The sequence below is a fragment of the Carya illinoinensis genome, chromosome 11, assembly GCF_018687715.1.
Source record: "Carya illinoinensis cultivar Pawnee chromosome 11, C.illinoinensisPawnee_v1, whole genome shotgun sequence".
Taxonomy (NCBI): Eukaryota; Viridiplantae; Streptophyta; class Magnoliopsida; order Fagales; family Juglandaceae; genus Carya; species Carya illinoinensis.
In genome coordinates, this window is record NC_056762.1 from 41,571,283 (window position 1) to 41,597,538 (window position 26,256).

The window sequence follows — 26,256 nt, forward strand, 5'->3', positions numbered from 1 at the left end:
AAGCTTATAAAGTTAGTGATTGTGTTTGAGTTGTTATATAGTTGATATGGATAGAATTATATATATTGAATGTAGTTGTAGGTGAAGCACTTATAAAAAATATATATATATAGTTGTATGTGAAGTATGATGTTAGCACTCTAATGTCACTCTAGTTTTTTAATAGCTAGACTTGTTGGGGTTGACATGTTTATATACATCTTGCATCTTTTCTTGATTTCACTAACTTTATTAACATTAATTTTCAGATTAATGATTTAGCTGCAGTTGTAATAGACATGAGTAATGAGCAGTTTTTACTCAACTTAGAAAATGGGTTTTTCATGAAAGAGGGCATCTCAAGGTCAGCATCTTGTTGTAGTACTTATGCTTATGGGATCAATGATGACTAGCTTGGTAATTTTATTTTTAGATTTCAATGTAGTTTTAGGATATATGAACTAAGATTATTAAAAAAAGGGGTTTTGTGTCTACTTACAATTTGTATATGTTGAACGGGAATATTCACTTAATTCTTCTACTTCCTCCTTTATATGTGATATTTAGTAATTTAGTTGAATGTTGATTAGTAGGTGTGAAACAATATCATTATTTTTATTTTTACAATTATTTTTTTTTTCTGAATTCTTTTACTATTTGCTGTAAATATGTCTCATGGCAAATATACTTTTTTTTTGCCAAAAAATATTTTTTTCCACCAAATGCTCCAGTAGGTAATATTAATACCCACCAGCACATTTCGTCATAAAATATAGTATTTCTCACTAACCAATCTAATTTGAGTAACTTTTTGCCACGAAATTCGTTAGCTATCTCCACTATCTATTTGGTGGAAAAATGTCACAATTTCCCACCAATTCATGAATTAGTGAAAAAAAACACTTAGTGTCACCAACTTTAAGTCACTAGTCTCCCACGGATAGATTTAGTGGGTAAAGATCATTTCCCACTACGACTATAGTTTTTCCGACCACATCCCCTTGCGGCAAAAACTAACAAATGTTGTAGTGACAATACTAAATAAAAAAAGTCTCTAAAATCTATCATTATTCTATTAAAATACCTATTTTAACTTAAATCATTTATTTTAATTCTTCCAACGGATATATTTTTTAACGGTGATATTTATTCAATGGCTATATGCTTTCATTATAAAATAGAGTATTTTCTCAACAATTTTATTTACTTCAACTCAATTTTTTTTGTTAAATTATTTTTTTCATTTTCTCTCAATGGATTGCTCTTTTTTTTTTTGAAAAATGACACTTATCAATTGAAATTTTGAGAAAAACATTTAAGATAGTGAGACTACTTGCTAAGAAAGAAGAAGGAGGAAGCTAACGTGATTGTTCAAAAAATTGTATTGGAGAAAATACTTAATTTACGGTCTTTTCTATTTTCTCGTTAAGGTTCTAGCTGTGCGAAATGCGAAAGGAAAAATCTAGGCGTTAGTCTATGGTAGGGGCGCCAAAAATAAAATGAGAGATCCCCAAGCTGTGATAGTGTAAAAAATAAAATAATGATAAAAAAGTAAATGCTTAGACATTTTCACAGATTAGAGTTGGCCCATAAATAATAAGAGAAATTATGTCCCGAATTTTTTTAAAAATTTGTTTATTAAAAAATTATTTTTTAATGATGTTGTGAATTTTTTTTTTAAAAAAATATTTAATAATAAAAAAAAAAACTTCATTTGATGGATATTCAGACTACATCCTTCTATGAATGTAGCACTACTCAAATAATAATGGATAAATTTACTGTGTATTTATTTAGTTTGTTATCAAATATGTTTTGAAGTAGAATTATTATACTGTTATCTTACTTTCATCTCATTATATAAGATTTGACATATTGATCATTATCAAATAATAAAGAATAAATTAATAAAAGATTATTTAATAATAATAAATATATTATATTTTATATAATGAGATAAAAATGAGATGATGGTATAATGTATAGAATTTTCGAATCAAATTTTAACTAAATTTTATTTATAAAATTATAACTGATTCACTGCAAATCCTCCAACGCCATCGAACCAAGCGGTCGCCAAACGCATTCTACTCCGTTGCGACATGTCGTCAAATTGGCCTCTTATTTCTCTCAATGCCGCGTAGAAGCGGGTCCCAGTGGTCGTTGGACCCTAGCTGGACAACGCATTAAATCTTACACGTATTAGGCTCGAAAAAACATATAAAAAAAGGGAAATCATCTCATTTATAAGCACAGTAACAGAACTGTCATGGCGTTTTCTGTTATAATATTGCAATATTTCCAGAGATTCTGACAATCAAAATCAAACTACGATATCCTTCATAAAACAGCTGGTTTTATGGTAGTGGGACGAGCTTTGAAGATTCATATCCTTAGTTCTCCCTCTTCTTGTGGGTCCTCTTCTTTCCGTATATGACAGCCCAATCTACAGCCTGGAAAAGGTGGTGGTAGCTGCACTAAAAAGCTACGGTTGATGGGTTTTCATGGGTGGGTTCAAGCAACCACAGCTGGGTTTTTTTTTTCCCTCTTCGGTATAGACCCATTTCATTGTTCGTCAGACTCTCTGCATTCTGCGCTCTGAAAGAGGTAAGGCTCTAACTTTATCTGTCTATATCAGAGATTCTAGCATCTTAGAGTATGCTCAATGTTTGAGCAGAGTTTGTGCTTTTGTATTGTTTTGTGCTGTTAAGATTGCAGTGCTTCGTATGTTCCTTAAAATGCAGGGTATCTTGGTTATACATTCAGTTAGATAGATCTGTGCTTGGTGAAGTTGAGGGGCTGTGGCGATAAGGAACCGGGGAACCGAGTTTGTAGCATTTGGGACCGAAAGCGTTTGTTTCGGTCTTTTTGGGCTCTTTCGAAATTGGGCTCTCTCAGATCGCAGTGTAGTGGGAGCTCGGTTGTCTATTAGTTTTGAACTTGATTGTGCCATTCATTGCTTGCTAATTTAACTAGGAATCAGGCGTCCGTTTGGTTTATGAAGTTTCTTGGATCTGAGATCTTAGATAGGGCGAAGATGAAAGCAGTGAAGTTGGTACCCCTGGTTCTGGCTATTATTCTCTTTATGGGTCATGGATCATGTGCCTCATTCACTCCTGTCGATAACTACTTAATTGCTTGTGGTTCCTCAAAAAATGTAACATTCCAAGATCGAACTTTTGTTTCTGATTCAGAGCATTCTTCACTTGTCCTAAGAAGTGGCAATTCCAGTGTTGCCAGTTCCAATTCTACTACTCCGCCTCCAATCTACCAATCTGCCCGAGTTTTCTTAGGCATGGCTTCTTATAAATTTGAAATTAAGCAGAAAGGTCGGCATTGGGTCCGCCTCTATTTTTACCCTCTTCCAAAGTCAGGCGAAAACTTGACCTCTGCCTCCATGTCTGTAGTCACTGATAATTTTGTGCTCTTGAACAACTTCACGTTCAATAAGTACAATGGCTCTTATATGTTTAAGGAGTACGCAATCAATGTGACTTCAGATACCTTGACTCTCACTTTCGTTCCTTCTAACAATTCGGTTGCATTTATCAATGCAATTGAAGTTGTCTCTATCCCACATGAGGTGCTCCCGGACCAGGCGTTGGCTCTAAATCCCTCTACTCCTTTTAATGGCCTCTCTGAACTTGCCCTGGAAACTGTTTACCGGCTAAATATGGGGGGTCCTTTGCTGACCGCTCAAAATGATACCCTTGGAAGGGTTTGGGAGAATGATGTTAAGTACCTCCATGTGAACAGTTCTGCAGAGAGTGTGTCAGTCAGCCCTGCAAACATAATGTATCCAGCTGCGATCACCCCTGAAACAGCACCTAATTTGGTTTATGCCACTGCTGAAACGATGGGAGACGCAAATGTACCCAATGATAACTTCAACATAACTTGGGTCTTCTCTGTCGACCCAAACTTCATGTATTTTGTTCGGGTACATTTCTGTGATATTGTGAGCAAGTCTCTAAACAATCTAGTTTTCAATCTCTTCATAAATGACGATATTGCTCTTGGGAGTCTTGATCTATCATCTCTTACTGGTGAGTTGGGTGTGCCTTATTATAAAGACTTTGTTTCCAACTCCTCAGCAAATTCACATACTTTGACTGTGAGTGTTGGTCCGGACACTATGGCAGATCTCACTGATGCCATCATGAATGGGCTAGAGATAATGAGGATCAGCAATGAAGTTGGGAGCTTGAATGGGCATTTATCTGTCAAGAGTCTCCTTCCTAGTTCACCCACAAAGAAGAGCAATATAGGAATAATTATTGGTTCTATCGTAGGAGCTGCAGCTGCAGTTGTACTTGTACTAATTGGTTTGTGTTATTGCTGCTTGGTGGCCCGCAAGTCAAAGACCACTCAGCAAGAGCGCCCATGGCTGCCTTTGCCCTTGTATGGAAACTCTCAGACCATGACAAAAATGTCAACAACTTCCCAAAAGAGTGGAACAGCTAGCTGCATTTCACTGACTTCCACCAATCTTGGCCGGTTCTTCATGTTCCAAGAAATTTTGGATGCAACGAACAAGTTTGATGAAAATCTACTTCTTGGTGTAGGCGGCTTTGGCAGGGTTTACAAGGGAACTCTAGAGGATGGCACAAAAGTGGCCGTTAAAAGAGGGAACCCCAGATCTGAACAGGGTGTTGCTGAATTTCGAACTGAGATCGAAATGTTATCCAAGCTCCGCCATCGTCACCTTGTGTCTCTCATTGGCTATTGTGATGAAAGGTCAGAAATGATTCTTGTGTATGAATACATGGCTAATGGACCCCTCAGGAGCCATTTGTATGGAACAGATCTACCACCTGTATCATGGAAGCAACGACTTGAAATTTGCATTGGTGCTGCAAGGGGCCTTCATTATCTACACACCGGTGCAGCTCAAAGCATAATTCACCGAGACGTGAAGACGACTAACATTCTCTTGGATGAGAATTTTGTAGCCAAAGTTGCTGATTTTGGCCTTTCAAAGACTGGTCCGGCTCTGGATCAGACCCATGTCAGCACAGCTGTTAAAGGTAGTTTTGGTTACCTTGACCCTGAATACTTTAGAAGGCAACAGCTTACCGAGAAATCAGACGTGTATTCATTCGGAGTAGTCCTAATGGAAGTTCTCTGCACCAGACCGGCTTTAAACCCTGTTCTCCCTAGGGATCAAGTCAATATAGCAGAATGGGGGATGAGCTGGCAAAAGAAGGGCATGCTGGATCAAATCATGGACCCGAATCTGGTGGGGAACGTGAATCCGGCTTCTCTTAAGAAGTTTGGTGAGACAGCTGAGAAGTGCCTGGCTGAGTATGGGGTCGACAGGCCTTCAATGGGAGATGTCTTGTGGAATCTTGAATACGCACTTCAGCTCGAGGAGACTTCATCTGCGCTCAATGAACCAGAAGATAACAGCACAAACCACATTCCTGGAATCCCATTGACCCCGCTTGAACCATTTGATAACAGCGTAAGTATGGTTGATGGAGGGAACTCTGGCACAGAAGATGACGATGCGGAAGATGCTGCCACAAGTGCTGTATTCTCTCAGTTAGTAAATCCTCGTGGAAGATGAGAAGATATGGCTTTCATATTGTTCTGATCCTTGCCAAGGGATTTCCTGTGAAAGAAATTGGCCATTGGTCATCTCGGCGAGGAGAGTAACACCGAAGACCCCAAAGGAATGATTGAAGTTGAAGGGTACTTCTAATTTTCATGATTCTGTACTTTTTACCTTAATTTTTCGTCCACAATTTATTTAGTTTGTAATATAGTTGAGTGGTGGGTGCCAATTGATCCATCAGAAATTGCACGGTAAGTACCATAAAAAATTGGATTGTTGTCTCGGTTTGACTACTTATCTCTGTTTTTGCTACCCTTGCGGTTCCACAGTTACAAATTGTGTTGTATTTGCACTTTATATTATAGTTTTTCCACGAAAGAGAATATAGAAAAAAAGTCACGGGTTATGATCTCTTTTCATTTTTATTTTAGAAGTGTTATAGTCACAAAGAAATTATATAAAAATAATTTGACAAACTGACACGATTTCATGTGATCTGTTATATGTACTTTATAATAAAAAATAACTTTACATTCTAATGAATCATATCAAATCACTTCAGTTTGTAAAATTATTTTTGTGTAATTCTTTTGTGGCATAGTTATCTTTTTATTATGTTGGTTACTTTGCTGATCCCTTCATGTTTTTCATAAATGTTTCTAATAACGATCTACCACTTTCCTTGAATTACCAGGAACCCATTGCAGTTAGGAAATATGAGCTTGTTGTTTACATTTTAATTCCATAGGTCCTTCCCATTTTTGACATTAGATCCATAGATCAGAATCCAGATGCCCTGAAGTTTTCGAGATTTTTTCCAAGGGTATTTCGTTCATACTGAAATGCATCCAGTTTACTTAGATCATTTAACTATTCCGTCGCTCAAGTTTACAAAATAAATGTTTTTAAATTTCAAGAAAAAAAGGTACTAAAATATATTGGATATTCATTGCACAGAGAACACAAAATCAACCTCATCGTTTCTACTAACAAACCTGCACACGCGATGGAAGAAACATTACTTTTTATTTATTATTTGAAAATGTGCCAAATTTCATAATCATTTCCTACAAACAATTCCATTACCACCGGTGGCTCGACTGGTGCAGTCTAGCATACTATATTCCATAACCACCGAGTCGTTCTGATCCAGAGCTTCAGCCGGAGAGAACATGCAAGAACTGCAATCTGATGAGAGGAGTGATGTGGTTCTGTACTTGTCCTCACCTCCCACGATTGGCATAGCCACCCCTGGCTTTGCCGGATTAACAAAATCTGGCTGGTAAGTCCGCCCAAGAACCCCTTCGACTTTCGAGGATAGGCCGTAGAATCTGAACTGTGCCTCCAAGTGAGCAAAACTGTCATCAGAAGGTATGCGATAGTTGTGGATTCTGTCATCTTCCTTGGTTACGGGCACAACATTGATTGATATCTCTGCAAACTCAGGGAGTATGACTATGACGCTGTTCTTGTTGGATGTTCTCTCCACTCGAAGGTCGTTTTCAGGGCTTCTCCATACAGAGAGATGGCCTTCTGGTATCATTAACTCCTTCCCATTGTAAGTGAATCTCAAACGGTCAATTTCGTCATCCCAGGTCGCCGCTCGGGTGGCCTCAAGAGAGAAAGTGTTGGAGTCAAACAGGAGACCTAGGGCTTGAATCCAAGTAAAGTCCCTGGTTCTGCCTGCTGGCCGGAGCCCGATGAAGCGGGCATTGATTTGGAGGTTGAGATCGGAAACTAGGCTGAAATGCTCATTGCTCTTGCCGTGGAAGTAGAAAACGATGCCATCTCCACCAATGAAACGGGGATCATAGCATCCTGATCCGGGGGCGTTGCAGTTAGCTTTACGATCTATGATAATAGGAAAAAAACTTGCAATTAGTAAAACTTTTGTAGTATCTTTGGTTCTAGGAAAATATATATGATGGAAAAAGAAGAACAATGACTACTCATTTATATATAAAGCTGATTACTAAATGTGTAGATAAATACGAGGATAGTCTTACGTTTGCACTCAGCTTGGCATACGGGTGAATTACAGTTGACATAGCAAACTTTTGCTTTCGGGTTTGTTGATGATGATGTAGGACATTGGGATGGACAGGGGATCTTTTTAAATCGGCATGGGCTACCTTTACTGGTGCATGTCTTAGTTTCTGCATCGATATGCACAGCGCCGAATATGAAGAGCAGAAGAATGATCAGTAACCCATTCCTGCTAAAAATCTCCATGACTTTCTTCTTAAATATTGGTAGAAGAATACTGCGGATGGTGTGGCACAAAGTGACTGGCTCTCTCGTCTATTCTCTTCTTATAGGTCAATTTTAACAAGTGGGATTTTTTTCTAATTGATCTGTTATCTATCTTAACACAAAGTATTCTTTCTTAAGATTCTCAATTTGTTTTTTTTAGCTCAAGTTGGAGAGGGGGAACATGGCCCTCGTTGGATACTTTAAATGCTTTGCGGGATTTAAAATCTTGGTCAATGATTTGGGGGTTTGATCTAATTCCGATTTAAGAGTTTGACAGCTAAACTGCCTTTCAGTGGTCAAAAGGCTTTTTCCTTTGGTTGCTAGCGTGGAATATGATCATATGGTTTGAGTTATATAAAACGCGTATGTATAACAAAGGCGTTGTCAACTCCCAGACTAGTTTGCTTTATACGTGAAAGGGACATGGCTCTAAACTTATTGTCCGGGAAAATGGGTATAAAACCTGCTTGCAAGAAGATTTTTCCTATTTATTATGTCCTGTGTTTGTGTTATGTTTCTTGCATCATAATATGAGTGGTACTTACACAAGTCAATGGGAATAATAGAATGATCAGAGTAGACTTACAACGAGAATGCGGATTCTATGGAAAATCACTTAATCATAGATGGGATCCATCAAAATCTATACCTTTGTGGCGATTTGAGTGTTTGGAAAATTTGTCAATCACATAATCGACGTGCACACCCAATCACGCAATCACAATGAACAGTGACGAATTTATCTTTTGATCGAATATTCTAGGTATTCTATCCAAGTGCATTTTGTATATTGATGATGGAAAGGATCCACCTTAAAATACTGTTAATTTGTATTTATCTTCTATTAATACTAAGCGTGCTTCATTGGAAAAGCAAAAACATTATTCTAATGTATTTGTAGACGATGCCCGAGCATTTGAGGATTTCTTCAAAAGCTTTCCACTTCATCAATAAAACCCCTGGGTGTGATTTATTTACTGCTTCATATATATGTATATATATAATCTATATGAATAATATTAGGTGTTATAGTTTGAGGCGACAGAGATCTAAGCTTACAGAAACGGGTTTGAAGGTTGAGGACATAGAGGGACCAAGCTCGAAAATGGGTTTGAGCTCTCGAAGAGGATGAAATTGTTTAGTCCTATTAAGGCATCCCATGTCAAGTGGGATGGTCAAGCGGGATGAACTTGGATGGTGGGGGAAGCCGGAAGCGAAAGTCTTCTGATGGATGTCACTCTGCGCCATCCTATAACCGCGAGAGAGAGAGAGAGAGAGAGAGAGAGAGAGAGAGAGAGAGAGAGAGAGAGAGAGAGAGAGAGAGAGAGAGAGAGAGAGAGAGAGAGACCGTGGACCGAGTTGCAGGGCGACTACTACTCCACCGTGGTCCGGACGATTCGACAAGCCGCAAATCAGATCAAATCAAAATGCTTTTTTGCACAACTTAGTTGACCCACACCCACACTCTCCCTCCGTCTCGACCATCTTGTCTTTCGCCTCTTTGCTATCCTCATTCTCTTAGCTTATGGTGGTTACGGTTTCGATCGATAAATGTCGGGTTGGAAGATGTCAAACCCGTAGTTAAGTCGAATCCGAATTTATTTGGGTTGTGCAAATCGGGTCTTACGGACGAACGGGCTACAGGCTTATTTTGCACAGTCCTAAATAATGTTATGTACAGTCGTAGAGTGCGTAAGTGTTGTACAAGTACTTTGAAAAAAAATAAAATTCATTTTTAAAAAAATAATTTTTTATTTTTTTTCATGTGTGTCGACTCATATTTATTTATTTATTTTTAAAATAATTACACGGTTGTTGCACACTATTTATTATTTTGTTGAATGTGATTGTTTTGGTAAACTTATCTAATTCTTAGTTGGGTAATGTACGTAGGTAGTTAAACATCTCTTCATGATTGACCTCTTTCAAAGATACTTTCAGGTCTAAACTGGGATTTTCAAAAGTTACAGACCGAATTACAGCTAATTTGTAAGCATGAAGAATGCTTTCATTGAAGTTCCAAGCCATTAATTGACGCAACAATTTGAACAGACAGATTATATTTTGTAAACTACACAATAATTATTATTTCTTCAAGACGAAAACAAAACTGAAGGACTTTCAAGAACTAAAACATTCGTTCTTTTGAACTTGATCAAAAAAACTAAGCGAAGAAGAATCGATGACTCTGGGGACCAGACCTAATTATTAAGGTTCTGCATTCTGTATGAAGTCAACACAAGTGCGGCATTCGCAGTCTAAAAAGCGGCACTTGAGGCAGCCGAAACAAACACAAGAGGGGCAGCCCGAGCATGTCGCAGAACGAGGACAGCCCCTGCAGATTTTACGGCATACCCTCTCTTCTTCATCAGCGCAGGTTATCCTGAACAAATATGAATAAAAAAACGCAGTTATATCAACAAGTCTGACAGTATCTAGAACTTCTTAAATGAGAGATCATGTGCATGATATAAACAACTTTAATAAACAAAATTTTATGCAACTAAAACAAGATTATATATTGTCAAAATGGAGAGAAACATATACTTATCATAAGGCCGATCAGCACATCTCCACCTCTCATTGGCCAATGCATCATGGTATATCCTACGTTCCTCACGATTTCGTTGACGAAATCTGCGCTCCTTACTACATGTTGAACATTTTATAAATTCATCGCGATGAAATTTTCGTTCCCGTTTGGAGTTTTTTGGGCCAGTACTGATATTTGATGCATTTCTGTAGTAATTGAGCAGAACGGTCTTACGGAGAGAAACCTTCTCGTCGTTAACAATGATCCAAATGTTACGTTTCCAGTTTCTCGTCCCTAATTTCCCGCAATGTTTCAGGAAATTATCAGGAGTTAAAGTTGCTGTTTATCACAATAAATTACATCACATGAGAATTAGATCATGCTGACAAGGTTTAAATGAATGGAAATAGATCAATTTAATAATTTAATTTATAATTATTTTAACTCAAATTGATTGTAAGTGAATTATATAATACATTAATCATAAATACACACAACATATGCGAAGCCTTGCAAATATATACTTCACATTATGTAGAGACCTGCATGATCTTACCATTTATCATATAGTCAATATTATAATCATGATCCCCGCCAGTCAAAAAAAGAAAAAAAGAGCATTAAGGCGGCCATTATATGGCATTCAGGAAATGTGAACAAACAAAAAAAATATAAAAAATGACAAAGTTGGAGAAAGTGTCTTGCCTTTCGAGCATTCGGGGTAGCACTTGCAATCGATCACAAAATGACCAGAGACAGAAATCCTAAGCTTTCCGACGAAATCACCGTACTTTTTATTAGTGTATCCGCATTTGACCTCAATGAAATCTGGTCCTCTCTCGAGTTCACTCATGTTGTTCAGCTCTTCATCATCAAACACAATTGCATTCACATAGTACTCTTCATGCCTATGATCTCCTGTGATTCTCAGTGTAAGATACACACACACACACACACACACACACACATATATATATAGATCATCGATCTTATAATCCAAATTAATATATATATATACATATGTATCCCTAATTCACCATGCTTGTGTTGCATGTCTTAGTAATGCAATATTATATTCAGTATTGAATTGCAGTAGTAGTTAATGTTCAATGTAGGTACTTAATTAATTTCTGTTTATAAATTCCCTTAACTTCATGCATTGCATGCGGCTCATGATTAAGTACTACTTTCCTTCATATATTTGACACACTGATCATTTAATTCGTTGTAGTTCAGCAAGAAAGGAAGATCCTCAGCTTGATCAAGGGAATTTACAAATTAAGAGAAATTAGGTGCCTACATTGAACAATATATATTAAGCACTGTAAGTCAATTTGGAGTCGCATATCTGACCATGACATCTTTTGAGGAAAGAAATTAGAGAGAAACGTACAAATACATAATTAGAAGATCATGAATATTATTTCTAGATAGGCTTATTCTTTAATTTTCCTTGCTAGCTGCTTAACAACAAATTGCTGAATTAGATCACTAATTAATCAAGTGGCCGACGGCCGGCATGTTATAGGGAAAAACAGCAAATTATAACTCGAGAACAATCAAAACTAAATTAAGATTATCTTCTGTGTGCTATTGAATGACTGTCTAAACTTATATCAAGATTCGAGGTTTTATTAAATATTATATACTGATCACTTCGTGAAAGCCTGAAAGGAACGTCATATATAAACGTTTATCTCAAATTTATTTTTATTTTTATTTTCCTTTGCACCAAATATTGTTGAAAACTGATCATAAAATACATCGGCACTTGATCCAGCAAAAAGTGAATACATTTTGAAACATGATATTGAGATAAAGATTTTGTGAAATGATTTACATATTTCAACATTCATCATCATGTGTTAGATCTTGATGAACAGCTGAAAAAATAAGAAGCATTAATAAAACTACAAGAATGGAGACTAATTATTACGTACGTACCTTCGGCCATTTTCAGCAAATTTGGGATTCTTCAAAAGAACTGATTGATCTGAACTTTAGCTTTCAATCGACGTACCGTCCCTCTTCTTATAAAGAAAAAAACTGATCTTTAAATGGTCTAGTCTTTTGATTTCTCATTCTTCTTAATGCTTAAGTGAAGAGAGCTGTATCCTTTTAAATAAGACTAGAAATAAATTCTCACGAACATATCTAGTAAGTACACAAAGGTTTGAACAGTTTTCTCCTCTTAATTAGCCAGATTAGACACGTTTATTTGGTTTCTTTAGCATGAAATCCAAGTGTTGGAAGAGAATTAAAGTCAATGTAGCTATATATGCTGCCTCGACTGCATTACACAGGAAGATGAATTGCGCTACGTGGCCGATTTGTATTCGTCAAAATAATTGCTCGTATAAATATAAATAATGATAAATCAACAAAAATGAGACAACTTATCATCAACCATTCATGTAAGATGTTGTCTTTCTTTACTGTGTGATGAAAGACTTCCAATCACAACCCAAAATAAATGTCAAGTAAAAATGAGTAAATAAGATTCAAAACTGTCAACACTGCCAGCTTAGGAATTTAAACAAATTTGTTTTTATTGACATAAATAGAAGATGAAATAAATCTGTGTAAATCTAGCCTAATTATTAAGCAATCTGTAAGTATACACAAATCCATAAAGACATAAAGGTGTTATATCATTAAAATTATTAAAATAATTACTCATTTTAAAATGATTTAGTATCCTGTGATAGATTGCGAATTCTATATATATGTATTTCGAAATTATATAATAATTACTCATTCTAAAAACAAAGTTTGAATTTAATTAATGGGCTAGTTTTAAAATTAGCACAGATCTCTAACTTTAATTGGGTTCATATTTGAGCCCACATCTTATGGGCCGGCTTTTGTAACAAAATCAGAGCTTAAATTCATGTTTGAGTTGGGTAGCATAAGACTTTTCAATGCTATAAGATCTTGTGATAGATTGAAGATATTAAATACACATATTTAAAGATTATATAATAATCATTTATTTATAGAAATAGTGGATATATATAAAACAAAAATTAGAAGCAAATTTGAATTTAATCAAGCAATCTTTGTATGCCTTTTTAAGATCTGGCTCAGATGGTGGACTCGACTGAGACCATCACATGCTCGTGGTCTCCACCAATCCAGATCAGGTCATGTCGTTATTCATGGAGTCGGAGTTTAAGTGCCAATGATCAGGTAGAGAGGGCAATTAAGATTATTCATAATGTGCGATAAAAACCGTTTGAACTGTATTATAATTTCACTTTGGCAAAAAATGGTAGAAACTTGATTGGATATGGTTACTACTGAAATGGTTTTAAGGAGTTTAATTTTGGGCATGCATTGATATTTTGCATCATAACGGAAAATTCTGAGCTCTCAACCTTCCTTTATCTTGCACTTGTGCTTGATCAAAAAAATAGAGAAGGATGACTCTATATGAGGCTAATTAAGGTTTTGCATTCTTCGTGAAATACATACTCTTAAGAATATAATGTAGATAATTAAATTTATATTTTCTCATTAGCTTAAACTTTTGAAACAAGTAATAATTTTACATAATATCATAACATAGTTCATAAGTTCGACAATGACTTTACTCTCCACTCTATTTAATTGAATACTTCGCGTATTGAGTTGGACCCACTTGTTGAGGAAATTATGGCCTTGCTTGATTTCCCAGGCACAAGTGCGGCAATCACGGTCCAAAAGGGCATTTGAGGCAGCCGAAACAGACATGATTTCGAAGACGAAACCTGCGCTCCTTGTTACATGTTGAACATTTTATGAATTCATCGCGATGAAATTTTCGTTCACGTTCGGAGCTTTTTGAGTCAGTACTACTGATATTCATATATATTTGATGCATTTTTGCAGTACTGGGGTCGATCAACCCATTTCTGGACAGCAACCTTCTCGTCGTTTACGATGACCCGACTGTTGCGTTTCCAATTTCTCGTCCCTTCTTTCCCGCAATGTTTTAGGAAATTATCAGGAGTCAAAATCGCTGGTCATCACAATAAGCTAATGAATATACATTTATAACTACACATATATAGCGCAAAGCCTTACAAATGCTTCAAATTATATATATAGAGAACTGCATGCATCTTACCATTCATGATCATATGGTAATCATTACCCCACTCCAAAATAAAAAATAAAAAAAAAAGCATTGAGACCATTGCCATTCTGGAAAATATGAATAAATAAATATAAAAAGTGACAAATTTTGGAGAAAGAGACTTACCTTCCGGACAGTTGGGTTTGGACTCGCAAGCGAGCACAACATGGCCAAGGTAGAAATCCTTAGCCTTCCGGTGAAATCACCGTACTTTCTGTTGGTGCAGTCGCATTTGACCTCGAGAAATCTTGGTCCTCTGTCAAGCTCACTCATGTCGTTTAGTTCTTCCTCGTTTAACATGATCGCATTCGTCTCCTCATCCCTAGCTAGCTCCTGTGACTATGTTGAGTTATATTCACACAAAAGTCGATTTAAACCTTTCACCAATAATATGTGCATGTGTGTGTACGGCTAAAGAGAAGAGTGAGGCTAAAAAGAACCCCAAAAAAAAAAGGCCAAATAAGGAAGAAATGGTGATATATTTTGATTATTAGATCCATATTAGACACACACATATATATATACTATACTCATGTGAGTCCTCTAGCTCACAGTGATTAGGAAGGCGAATGCAAATGCAAGCATGCTCACTTGGAAAAAACTGAACGACATGAGTGAGCTTGAGAGAGGGCTAGGCTTTCTCGAGGTCAAATGCTTGTGCACTAACAAAAAGTACTATGGGGAACTCACCAGAAGGATTAGGATTTCTGTAATCTAAACCCTAGAGCTAGCTAGCTCTTTCAAAAGCTTATAAGATCAGGGATCCTGATCTTATATTTCAGTGCTACTGTATGTTGCAGGCATTGCTCACGCAATACCATGGTATTTATAAGAGTCTCAACATAATTGTAGGCTACACTTACGGTAAGTTACAACTTCAAATTGACAGTTTGCATGCATTCACTACTTAATTAATTTCTCTCTGTAATGTCCATATATGAATGGGGCTCATGATCACGATTAGCTTTCCTTCATATCTCTTCTTATTGCTGGATTACGACTCATTAATTATGAAAACTTTTGAGTAAAGAAATTAATTATGAGAAAGAAGAAGACAATGAATATTTAATCTTCCTCGCTGTTCAACAACCAACAGAATCAAACTAATTAATATGTTCAGACTATAACGTACATGCATCACTTTTAATTTATTACCATAGGAAAAAACTAGCAAATAACTTGAGATAAAAACTAAAGTCCTGAATTCCGTTTAGTGACTATATATTTCGATTTAACTAGCTACTAAAACGAAATATTTTGGTATCAATATGCACTAATATTGTACTGTTTTTTATATATAAACGGAATATATGACTATCTATATGTATGTTGACATAACGTTCATGCCTACGTTATATTAAAAATGAAAAGTTAAAAGATTATCTTCGGCGTGCCCATTGACGAGAATTGACGAATGCTTTCTTGCTGTTTCCCTAATATATAACTGTGACCATCTTGATCAACCATGCTGCTTTGAAAGGCCTGAATAGGCGCATTTTCCTTTTTAGCAAAAATTGACAAAACCTCGTAAACTACATTGAGCACTTGATCCAGCAAAAAGTAAATACAGTTTGAAACATGATATTGAGATAGTGATCTTGTAAAATGATTATATAGATTAGCATGCATGTGTTAGATATATCTTGAACTACTGATGAGAAAAAGGAACAAAACTAAACGATTGGAGACATACCTTCGGCCACTTAATTTAAGCAAAATTGGTCTGCTTCCAAAGAACTCCTTGTGCTTCTTTTGAAGTTGAATGGCCTAATTACCTATCGATTTCTCCTTCTGAATGCGAGTGAAGAGAGTTAAGTACTCCTTGCAAATATATTTGGTAAATCTTCAAAGTTGTTTTGAACGACTTTCTCCTCTCAATTAGCCATAGCTAGGACACATTTATTTGTTTTTTAAAGCATAAAATGCAAGTGTTAGAAGTAAATCATGAATGGTAATATAATTATGCTTCTTTGATTGCATTACATGTGGAGATGAATCGTATTACATGGATACCATCCATATTGGTGAGACGGGGGTGTCCCTTGTCCCACCCCTCGCCTCTGCATGGGCGAGGAGACAATTTGAGACTCTAAACCTTGGCACCGCTCCCCGTAAGTGGGTGCCTCCATTTGGATGGTAGGGGCAGAATTGGCCCCATGCACGACTGTCTGCCCCACCTCGTGCACTACCCACTTAGGGGGAAAAACAATCGAGAAATAACAAAAATAAATAAATCCAAAACCATATGAAAACAACAGCAAATCCAAAGAATCACATATCTATCCCTAAAATCTATCATTCAATAATTACAAACACAAATAAAAAAAATAAACTTAAAAAAAAAATTACAAGCTCTAGCAAAACCATGGCCACGAATGGTTGTAGGGTTCTTTACAAACAGAAGACCATTTGTTGCATTAGACCCACAACCACCCTGTGGCCCTCGTAGTCACAGACTCACAAGTTTTAGCCTTCAAGCTTTAAGAATAAAAAGTGGAGGAGGAGGAGAGGAGACTCAGAGAGGACAGTAGATAGAGAGAGAGAGAGAGAGAGAGAGAGAGAGAGAGAGAGAGAGAGAAGAGAACGGGGAGAGAAAAGAGGAGAGCATTCTAGATTTAGGGTTTTATTTTCTTTATATAATACTCAACTAAACTTTAAATGACATCAACAACATTTTATTAATGAAAATAGATTTTTAATATATATATATATATATATGCGAGCATGCCTAGGCCTAGCTTGGACCTCGTCCTCACATGGGTGTTCTAGTTCTAGCAGAGGCCAGCACCTTGCCTTGACTGCCCAAGCAGAGGCCTACCGGTGGGGTGAGCGGATGGGTGGCAAGGCATTGCCGCCCATCCATATAGTGTCATCCATGTCACACTACGTGAAAATGGTCGTTTATGTAAATATAAAAATGACAAATCAATAAAAACGAAGCCAACTTATCATCAATTTTTACTTACGAAAGATGTCTTATCTTGTTATCATGTGATCAAATATTGCCTACCTAAAATAAATGTTACGCAGAAATGAGCAATTAAGATTCCAAACTGTCAATTGACACCTTAGAGACTTTTTTTTATTTTTTTTGGTTGACATGATTAGAAGGACGAAATAATTGTATGTATATCTGGAATAGTTATAGAGCAAAATGTGGAGTATTTGACAAAGATTATATAAGGTGGCATAGCATCAAAATTACTCATATAACTATTGATTTTTAATTATATAATATTCAGTGATAGATTGAGAATACTTTATATATACTGCAGAATTGCTTAATAAATAGAAATTAGGAAAAAAAAAAAAAAAACAAGATTGAGTTTAATTAATGGGCTTTCTATGCTGTTAGCAGTTAGTTGGATTCACATTTGAGCCCATATCTTCTGGGTCGATTTTAAAGGGTTCTTATTTTCATAATCAATTCGTAACAAAATCAGTGCTTGCTCGAGTCGAGAGGCCTAAAGATTGCAGACGACCCTATCAATTGCTCGAAAATGCGGGTCTTATCCTGCGCCTCTCCTGCGTATCCGTTGCACTCTCTTCGAGCTTCCAGACCCATAACTACAGTTCGTTCAAGCTCTCGAGTCCAAGTCTCCGTCAGCAGCGGTAATAATCATAAAGATCTTCATCTTCAGGACCATCCCTTTGTACCGGAGGTGAAATTGCTTCAGCTCGTATTGCTTTCAGAAACCTATAATTTTAAGTTGCTTAATGCTGCGTTCGGTGCTAATACCTAGATTTTTTCATTCTTCTGCAATGCAGGTCGTAAAAGCAGTGGACTCCTTGTATTCAGAGTTCAGAGCCGTTGATAATTTGGTGGCCCGCAACACTGCCCGTGTTCTGAAAGCTTTCCAGAATGCTCGAGTTGGGTCTCATGTAAGTTTGTGCTTGGTTTAGGTATCGATATTACATGGGTACTTGGATGCCAATCTGGTGCCAGGTACTTCCCTCGTTCTTAAGGCTTCTTATACGTTCCCTACTGTGGGAAAACACTTGGATTGTCCGTATTTTGATATCTTTAGTGAGGGAACGTTTTCTGGTCGAGGATCTGTTTTTCATGCCTGGGGAAATTAGAAAGATAACATGTTTCCAGTTTGAACGTATATTAACTGCATGCAATCAGATTTCAATAAATTACCACTTCAATTTAATGGAGATATCAATCGTAATGCCTCGTAAAATTCTGTTGTTTCAATTTTCTCCCTCTAATAATTGTAGGCACTCCTGCATTCATTTTCTAACTTTGAGAGTTAAATACAAACAGAGAAAAGGCTACATTTCTATTTCCTAACGCCTATAAAGACTAAAGTCAGGCAGTTGTGATCTTCACTACTAATTTCCAGGAAATATACTTGTTCACTATTTAATCAGCACTTTGGCGGATGCACTGGCTATGGCCATGAAGAAGCTGGGGGACGTGAAGCACTTGACCAAGCTTTTGCAGAAATTGTTGGTGCCGAATCCGCAATAGTCCGCTCACAGGTTTGTGACATATTGTCTCTCTGAGCTTTAATTACAAGTAGTTCGGTTCATTTTTTAAGTCCCCATTCCTCTGTTATCAGTTTTTTTCAGGTACTCATGCGATCACTTGTGCTTTGTTTGCTCTTTTAAGGCCAGGAGATGAGGTGAGCTATATTATTTTGACTTTATCCACACTTCCACTCTATTGAAAACTTGTTTCTGGTTTGACCTAACATCATCATCAGCTTTTGGCAGTTGCCGGTGCACCCTATGACACATTGGAAGAAGTTATTGGAAAGAGAGACTCCCAGGGACTAGGTTCCCTGAAAGATTTTGGAGTGACCTACCGAGAAGTTCCGGTCTGTTTCTATTATAAATGCAACATTAGTAGAATATTTCCTTGTGATTGTCAACTGTCTTATAATATTTCAGCTTGCTGAGGATGGTGGACTTGACTGGGATGCACTTGTGTGTGCTGTGAAACCTCAAACAAGATGTGCACTCATCCAGAGGTCACGCGGTTATTCATGGCGTCAGAGTTTAAGCGTAAATAAAATAGAGAGGGCAATCAAGATGATTAAGGTGAGCCTTCAAATGTGCAATACGAATAATTTGAACTGTATTATATTGGGAGTCTGTCTGTAAAAGTGGGGTCAATGCAACAATGAAACCGATCAGGGTTTCAGATATGGTGGATGCATTATCTTCTTGCTTTAATAATGTCGCTTGGCAGAAATGGTAGAAACTTGATTGGATATGGCTACTAGTGAAACCTTGAATTAAGCTGGTATTACTCCAAATTAAAAGTCTCAATGGGTTTTGACCAAATATTATGTTCAATTTAATGGTTTTGTGCTTGGGAATTTAAAGTTTTGGAGGAAATGCTGCCTGCCCCAACATTCTCACCCCAAAAGATGAGAGTTACTAGGACATCATCTGTAGTCCTTTTGAGATGGTGAAATTAATTGCTTGTAGTAGGCGCTTAAAATGTTATCAATTTCTTCAATCTGGCATGTAACTTCTATACTATTGATATTTTCACCCTGTTCTTGTCCTCCTGGCATTTCTACAAATACAGATGCAGAATCCTAATTGCTTGGTGATGGTGGATAATTGCTATGGTGAATTTGTGGAAAGCATTGAACCTCCGATGGTGGTATGTGAGATATCTTTCACACTTGGTTCTTTATAAGGGCAATGTAATATTTTCAATGTCTGGCCAGGGTGCAGATTTGATTGCAGGCAGTTTAATAAAAAATCCTGGTGGAACCATTGCACCATGTGGTGGATATGTTGCAGGGAAAGAAAGATGGGTGAAAGCAGCTGCTGCTCGCCTCTCTGCACCAGGGCTTGGGGTTGATTGTGGTTCAACTCCTGGTGACATTATGCGAGCTTTTTTCCAGGGGTTGTTCCTTTCACCTCAGATGGTTGGTGAAGCAATCAAGGTACTGGCTACTGCTTTTTTTGATTTCATGTTTTTTTCGTTACCTCTATGCAGCCATGAATTATTTGTCTTCCGTAATTAAGGGGACCTTCCTGCTCGCTGAAGTTATGGCATCTAAAGGGTACAAGGTGCAGCCACTTCCTCGTGTCCAACGCCATGATGTAGTGCAGGTTTGTCTTACTGCATGCATTTTATGTTCTTTTCAAACACCCTTCTGAATAAGATATGTTGAGATGACACCTATTAAAGAAAAAAGATATGTTGAGATGATAATGTAAGGTCCCCCAGTGCCTTGAATAGTGATTGTGGGTTGGCTTGGGTGAAAGTTGTTCCACATGCACCCAGCAATGAGTTCTATAAAACAATCAGTACTCAAAATGAATCTTAGTGGATAATTTAATTGACTCCACAGTTCTGATTAGCCCATAAAATAACAACACTTGTGAAAATATTTTAAGTTGTTCATTTACCCTGCAATGGCAGGCTGTACAGCTTGGGAGCCGTGAGCGTCTTCTTGCTTTCTGTGAGGCTGTTCAGAGAAGCTCCCCAGTTGCCTCATTTACGAAACCAGTTGCGGGCACAACTCCTGGATATGCATCTGAGGTCTGGCGATATTAAGTTTTACAGTCAATTTTGTTAATGTCTCGTGTGTTCATTTTGTGAAATTCCCTCTTGCAAGATCTCAGTTGCAGCTTCAGTGAGTGCAAGAGCTGCCTCTAAAATACATTGTGGAAAGTGCACTGGAGTATTACAATTTATGTCACACGTCTTAAGCTCCTTTTAAGCTTTTATTGGCATCAAGTGATTTCAATGCAATTTGTATAAAAGGAGGCACCTTAGAGTTATTCATGTACAATTACATAGTTGGCCAAGTCACATGTACAATTACATACTTGGTCAAGCCACATAAATGCAGGAATATGATGGTGTAAATGGTAATTTGGACCTGCAGTTCTCCTATGCAGACATTAGTCAAGAAATTGCAAGTCCCAACTTTTGACTTATTACATCATGTTACGGCTTCTAAGAAAATATGGTGAATGATTCATAAATTGAATGAAGATTCACATATCTTAGCAGCCCAACTATGTTAATTTCTTAAACAAAATATCTGCGAAAAGTGGTGCCAATTCTCCAATTAACAGGTTATCATTTGAGATGATTTATTTATTTAAATTTTTATTGGGTGCATGTGATTTTGGTTTTAAGACTTATCAACCAGTAATTCTGACCAAAGAAGAAAAAAGGTTTCTAGACTTCCTCAAATCTACAAAGATGTTTATTAAACCTTGTTGAGGCAACTTGACACGAAGTCTTTGTTATTTTTCAGGTGATCTTTGCTGATGGAACCTTCATTGATGGGAGTACCAGTGAGCTCTCATGTGATGGACCATTAAGAGAGCCTTTTGCTGTATACTGCCAGGTGAGTGCTTGTTTCTTATTGATTCTTTTTCTAGCCAATGTTTCTTGCATGCTTGCTTATGCTGGGATTTTTATGAGAGGGGAGATCTTGCTTTATGTGTCGTCTGATAGTGGTTGTTCTACTGAACGGAATTAATTGGTGCATGGAGAGTTTTCGACGGAATGCATTATTCTTTACTGAATTGTTCTTGTATCCTAAACTCTTTGCGTGATTTCCAATGCAGGGTGGCACACATTGGACCCAGTGGGGACTAGTTCTTGAAGAGGTTTTAAAATACATATAAGCTAAAATCCATCTTGGGTTATGAGGATACACAAGGTGTTGCGATGACAATCTTCCAGCTGACTCTTTTTTCACCTGTTAGCAAGCAGTTGAGTTTAACTGTCAAGTTGTGCCATCTCAACATTCGCAGAACTGTTGAATTTTCAGGAGGGGGCATCTACTTCAAGGCAAACCTTACGACCAAAGCGATAATAGAAATCATTATATTTTTTTTCCCCCGTGCACAGAATTCTGTATCTCGTGCCACATACTGACTAAAGCCGTGAAGGCGGCCTTTGTTTTGGGGCAAGCTGTGAAGGGAGCCGTTATTTCATTCATATATAAAGAGTTAAGAGCCCTGCTTGAGGAGGCATGCATTTTTCCCCCCATAACAGTCTCTTTTTATTTAACAGTTTTGATTCAAGTGAACTCCGGTCGCCTTAAAACTTGAGAACGGTGTATACTAGAGAGAATATAGAACTGAAATTCTCACAAGTTATCCCTGAATTATCTTCATACGTTAGTCATTGCAAGTTTGGCGTGCATTCATTCCGATCGTAACATTTGCCTTCGACTAAGTTATATCTTATCTGAGCTGTACCATAAACTACGACAAGTCTACAGTCTACTTTTTCCCTCGAAGTGGTAATGTGGGAGAATCCTACAGGAAAAAGGAGAAGCATGTGGAAGTCATGGTATGAAAGAAGCTGCATTGATATATGCATGTAGGAATAGAAAGAAACGACGAGAAAAAATTATTTTTGAAGACAATGAAAAAATAAATTAAATCTAAAATGCGGTGAGCGTGGATCGAACACGCGACCTTCAGATCTTCAGTCTGACGCTCTCCCAACTGAGCTATCCCCGCGTGTTTTTTACTAGCTCTGCTCTCAGTAATCTGAACCACAAACCAAACCAGAGAAGCTTCTTCCCCAAAGCTAAAGCGATCGCATTCTCTTACATCGGGCCACCCACTGCCAATGCCTGTCACCACCCTAACATTAATTATTCATTCAGAATCGTTGTATAGCTGAGGTAATTTCTCATTTCGATTCTCGGGGCTTTCTTTTTACTAAGGAACCACAAGACAAACTTGACTCTTTTACAAGAAGTCATACCATTTTCCAGTTCTTACTATATCGTAATTCATTCAGTACATTGATTCTTCTTCTTCTTCTTCTATTTTTGTGTGAATTTTGTTTTGTAATTTTTCTCTTTCGTTGCTGAGGGAGGATTCGGAGAGAGAAATAAAACTGAAACGTATACACATAGCCAGCCCTTATGGAGCTCAATTGTTGACTAATGACCTTAGATTGTTGCCTTAGAGAGAGAGAGAGAGAGAGAGAGATGAGAGTTTCCAGGTACCAACTTATTCGGGTAGTAATTTTTATAGCATGCTTTGTCGTTATGAAGTTCCATATATTCAATTGAATCATGTGTTAATAGGCTTCTACATGATACTAGGCTCGTAGACCTTGCTTTGTAAGAGGATTGGGAATAGAATCAATAGATAACCTAAACTAGCTTTGGTTCCTTCTGAAGATACTAATTCTATATTATCTGTGGTGAACAATCGATATAATTACTATGAATCCTGGCCAAGTTACCCTGCTGGGATCCACCATCTGTGTGATGTTTACTGTGCATTTTGCAGCACAGCTTATCTCAGAACATCTTTTCTGTTGGAAGAAGCCAAAGGAGCAGAAAGCTATTATAATTATCACACTTATGGCCCCCATATATGCTATTGACTCCTATGTTGGTTTGTTAGATCTTCAGGGGACCAAGGCCTTTTTTATGTTCTTTTTCTAGGTGAAGTTCCTAATGAAGATTTGTTGGTATTACTTATTTAATAAATTGCTATCTTGCTGCTCAGTTACTCAGTTTCTTGAATGCAGGTTGTAGCTAAATTATTGGCTTTGATGTACAGCTACTTGAACATATCCATTAGCAAAAACATAGTGCCTGATGAAATCAAAGGAAGAGAGATTCACCATTCATTTCCAATGACTCTTTTTTCAGGTGAATCACTTGTATCAATTTTTGGGGCATCTCTCTCTCTCTCTCTCACACACACACACACACACAAAAACATGTTCAGACATGTGATGCATCTGTGGACTACTGAAAGTCTAAAACCCATAATTTTTACATCTTTGCATTGTCAGGTTCTATTAGTCTAGATATTTTGTGATATCCTTTTTCTTCTACGAAAAATAAGATCTAAGCAGTAGACCTATCTCAATCTGTGGCATAAGGGTGATGATTCATGAGATAAGCCAGTTGTCTTTTCATCTTTCTCACTCTCTTTCTTTTCTGATAATTTGTTTTATAAGACAAAGCAACATGATATCGCCTTAGAGTTTGGACTTTTTTTTTCCCAAGCACACTCTTTAGCGGAGAGGCTTTCTTGTTCCAGCCCTTTTGCCAATGAAGGGCCATAGCATACATACAGAGTTGTAATTTGGGCCGTTAAACAAGGATTAAAGGGATGTCTGTAAATTAGAATGTTTAAGTTGCATCCATGATGGCATCAACAGTATGCTAATCAGAGCGACTAACTAATATACTTGATTTTTAACTCTAATTCTCCTATGCCCTTATGATATCGACACTACTTGGATATGTTGCCCATTCTCTAGATAAAGTTGCTGCTAGCTCGGCTGGTGACTTTTTCAGGTTAACCAGTAGAAAGTGTTTGCACCTCTATCTCTATTAAGCATTTCTTTCATAATTAAGAACTCACGTTTAATTGCGTATCACTCACTTGATTTGTGTTATGACTGAGACCCACCAGCCAATAATGCTAGATACAAGTGTAGGGCATGCATGGCAGAAAGCCTCGTGCAGTCACTTTGGAAAAGATTGGGACCTACAATAAAAAAGTGGGATCCACCAAAAAAATCTACTCTTTTTCCAGGTGGATCCCACTTTTTTTTTAAAGGGGCACGGGGCTTGCAAACCCTAGATCTGCACAAATTATTTTCTGCTATTCAAATGCTTAATTTCTTTTTCCAAATGGCAGAGTAAATTAGTCAATGTGTGACAAGCATCTGGTTAGCCTGCATATCATACGGTTAGATTCTGGGTTCTGACTCATAGTAATCTACCAAATGCAGCCCCGCACTGCTCGTCTGAACCACATGGCAGTTTGTTGTGATTCACCGTGTGTTCAATCTTGATGATAACTCTTCAACTTCTTGGAGCCTATCCCAGTTTTTATGCATCAAAGGGATTGTCTTCTTCTGCTTTTGGCAGGTAATTTGTTCTGCAAACAATTTGATCTCTAGGAATATATGTGGGATGTCTGCATGAGTAGTGAACATTGTTGAGTTAAAATATGCAACCACCTAAAATTTCAGAAAGCAATACTGATTACAAATAATATGTTTTTTTCCTGAGTCAGTATGGATTACATTTCTTTTTACCTCATGTTTAACCATAAGGAAGATACAGTACATTTATTTGCATTAATATCTTTGATCTGATCTATTCCAATGTGTTTTTCATTGATCCAAGAGCTAACTAATCATGTACATAGTGCCTTTTCAGTACATGTAGGAAACCTCATGCTGGCTCTTATCACCAGCAGCATGTGTCAACCATGTAGCATTCTTGGTTCTTGAGGTTTTTAGCACCATGTAACCTTGTCTTCGAACCAAACATCAAGAATAAAGTTTCCCCCTTTGCTGTTCTATTAAAATTTAATGCACCACTGGCATTTCCAATGAGGGGACATGAATTTGGTTGAATGGGAACGAGGTTGCTGACATGCTGTACAATGTGGGAAAACTCATTTTATCTGTTTGACAAAGCAGCTTCTTGGGTCGATTTTGCAGGGTGTTGTACTTGATATTCTTGTAGGATTGGGCATAATCCGATCTCATCATGTCTGGCTAGATGTTGAGCACATTGAGGAAGCCCTACAAAATGTATTGGTGTGTGTGGAGATGGTTTTCTTTTCCGCTTTTCAGCAATATGCATACAACTTTGCGCCATGTAGAGATGATGTTGCATCAAGCACAAAATTAGATAAGAGGAAAGAGTGATTTGGAATTTACATAAATATGGGTGAGAACTTGAATGTACTGATAAATATCATTAACTGAACTAAGTTAGATTTATATGACCCATGCTATACCTATATCTAAATAATTTCGACTTTTATACTTTTAGCTAGAGGATATTAAAAAGAAGAAGAAACCCAAGAAGTGGGTTTCTG

The 26,256-nt window shown here is 37.2% G+C and overlaps 4 protein-coding genes, 1 long non-coding RNA gene and 1 other non-coding gene across 10 annotated transcripts; 2 read left to right on the forward strand and 4 right to left on the reverse strand.

Moving 5' to 3' along the window:
* Positions 1-2,249: 2,249 nt before the first annotated feature.
* LOC122281719 (receptor-like protein kinase THESEUS 1) lies at positions 2,250-5,864 on the forward strand. The gene is made up of 2 exons (XM_043093463.1): positions 2,250-2,586; positions 2,724-5,864. The coding sequence occupies exon 2, from the start codon at positions 2,978-2,980 to the stop codon at positions 5,546-5,548; it is 2,571 nt and encodes an 856-aa protein (XP_042949397.1). The 5' UTR covers positions 2,250-2,586; positions 2,724-2,977; the 3' UTR covers positions 5,549-5,864.
* Positions 5,865-6,543: 679 nt separating this feature from the next.
* Positions 6,544-7,821, reverse strand: LOC122282675. The gene is made up of 2 exons (XM_043094645.1): positions 7,543-7,821; positions 6,544-7,387 (listed from the first exon to the last, which is right to left on the reverse strand). The coding sequence occupies exons 1-2, from the start codon at positions 7,766-7,768 to the stop codon at positions 6,597-6,599; spliced, it is 1,017 nt and encodes a 338-aa protein (XP_042950579.1). The 5' UTR covers positions 7,769-7,821; the 3' UTR covers positions 6,544-6,596.
* A 1,947-nt stretch (positions 7,822-9,768) lies between these two features.
* LOC122282676 (protein ULTRAPETALA 2-like) lies at positions 9,769-12,408 on the reverse strand. Of its 2 annotated transcripts, none has more exons than XM_043094647.1 (4): positions 12,267-12,408; positions 11,028-11,186; positions 10,337-10,661; positions 9,769-10,172 (listed from the first exon to the last, which is right to left on the reverse strand). In XM_043094647.1, exons 1-4 carry the CDS (start codon positions 12,274-12,276, stop codon positions 9,998-10,000), a joined length of 669 nt encoding a protein of 222 aa, XP_042950581.1. In that variant the 5' UTR covers positions 12,277-12,408; the 3' UTR covers positions 9,769-9,997. The 2 variants fall into 2 exon arrangements, with proteins under 2 accessions (XP_042950581.1, XP_042950580.1); XM_043094646.1 differs by having other exon boundaries at positions 11,028-11,240.
* A 1,404-nt stretch (positions 12,409-13,812) lies between these two features.
* On the reverse strand, positions 13,813-17,021 carry LOC122280837. 2 transcript variants are annotated; one of them, XR_006230046.1, is made up of 3 exons: positions 16,133-17,021; positions 14,566-14,772; positions 13,813-14,322 (listed from the first exon to the last, which is right to left on the reverse strand). It is a non-coding gene; the product is annotated as an uncharacterized LOC122280837 (long non-coding RNA). The 2 variants fall into 2 exon arrangements; XR_006230047.1 differs by having other exon boundaries at positions 14,566-15,921.
* Positions 17,022-17,868: 847 nt separating this feature from the next.
* LOC122281626 (uncharacterized protein YnbB-like) lies at positions 17,869-26,199 on the forward strand. 3 transcript variants are annotated; one of them, XM_043093308.1, is made up of 16 exons: positions 17,870-18,101; positions 18,208-18,321; positions 18,817-18,927; positions 19,008-19,070; positions 19,152-19,265; positions 19,339-19,488; positions 19,985-20,062; positions 20,130-20,351; positions 20,434-20,520; positions 20,834-20,953; positions 21,681-21,773; positions 21,997-23,069; positions 23,689-23,846; positions 23,933-24,056; positions 25,154-25,292; positions 25,874-26,199. In XM_043093308.1, the coding sequence occupies exons 1-12, from the start codon at positions 17,940-17,942 to the stop codon at positions 22,054-22,056; spliced, it is 1,374 nt and encodes a 457-aa protein (XP_042949242.1). In that variant the 5' UTR covers positions 17,870-17,939; the 3' UTR covers positions 22,057-23,069; positions 23,689-23,846; positions 23,933-24,056; positions 25,154-25,292; positions 25,874-26,199. The 3 variants fall into 3 exon arrangements, with proteins under 3 accessions (XP_042949243.1, XP_042949242.1, XP_042949244.1); XM_043093310.1 differs by having other exon boundaries at positions 17,958-18,101; positions 18,789-18,927; XM_043093309.1 differs by lacking the exon at positions 20,834-20,953 and having other exon boundaries at positions 17,869-18,101.
* On the reverse strand, positions 22,830-22,902 carry TRNAF-GAA. Its single transcript has one exon. It is a non-coding gene; the product is annotated as a tRNA-Phe (tRNA).
* Positions 26,200-26,256: the final 57 nt, after the last annotated feature.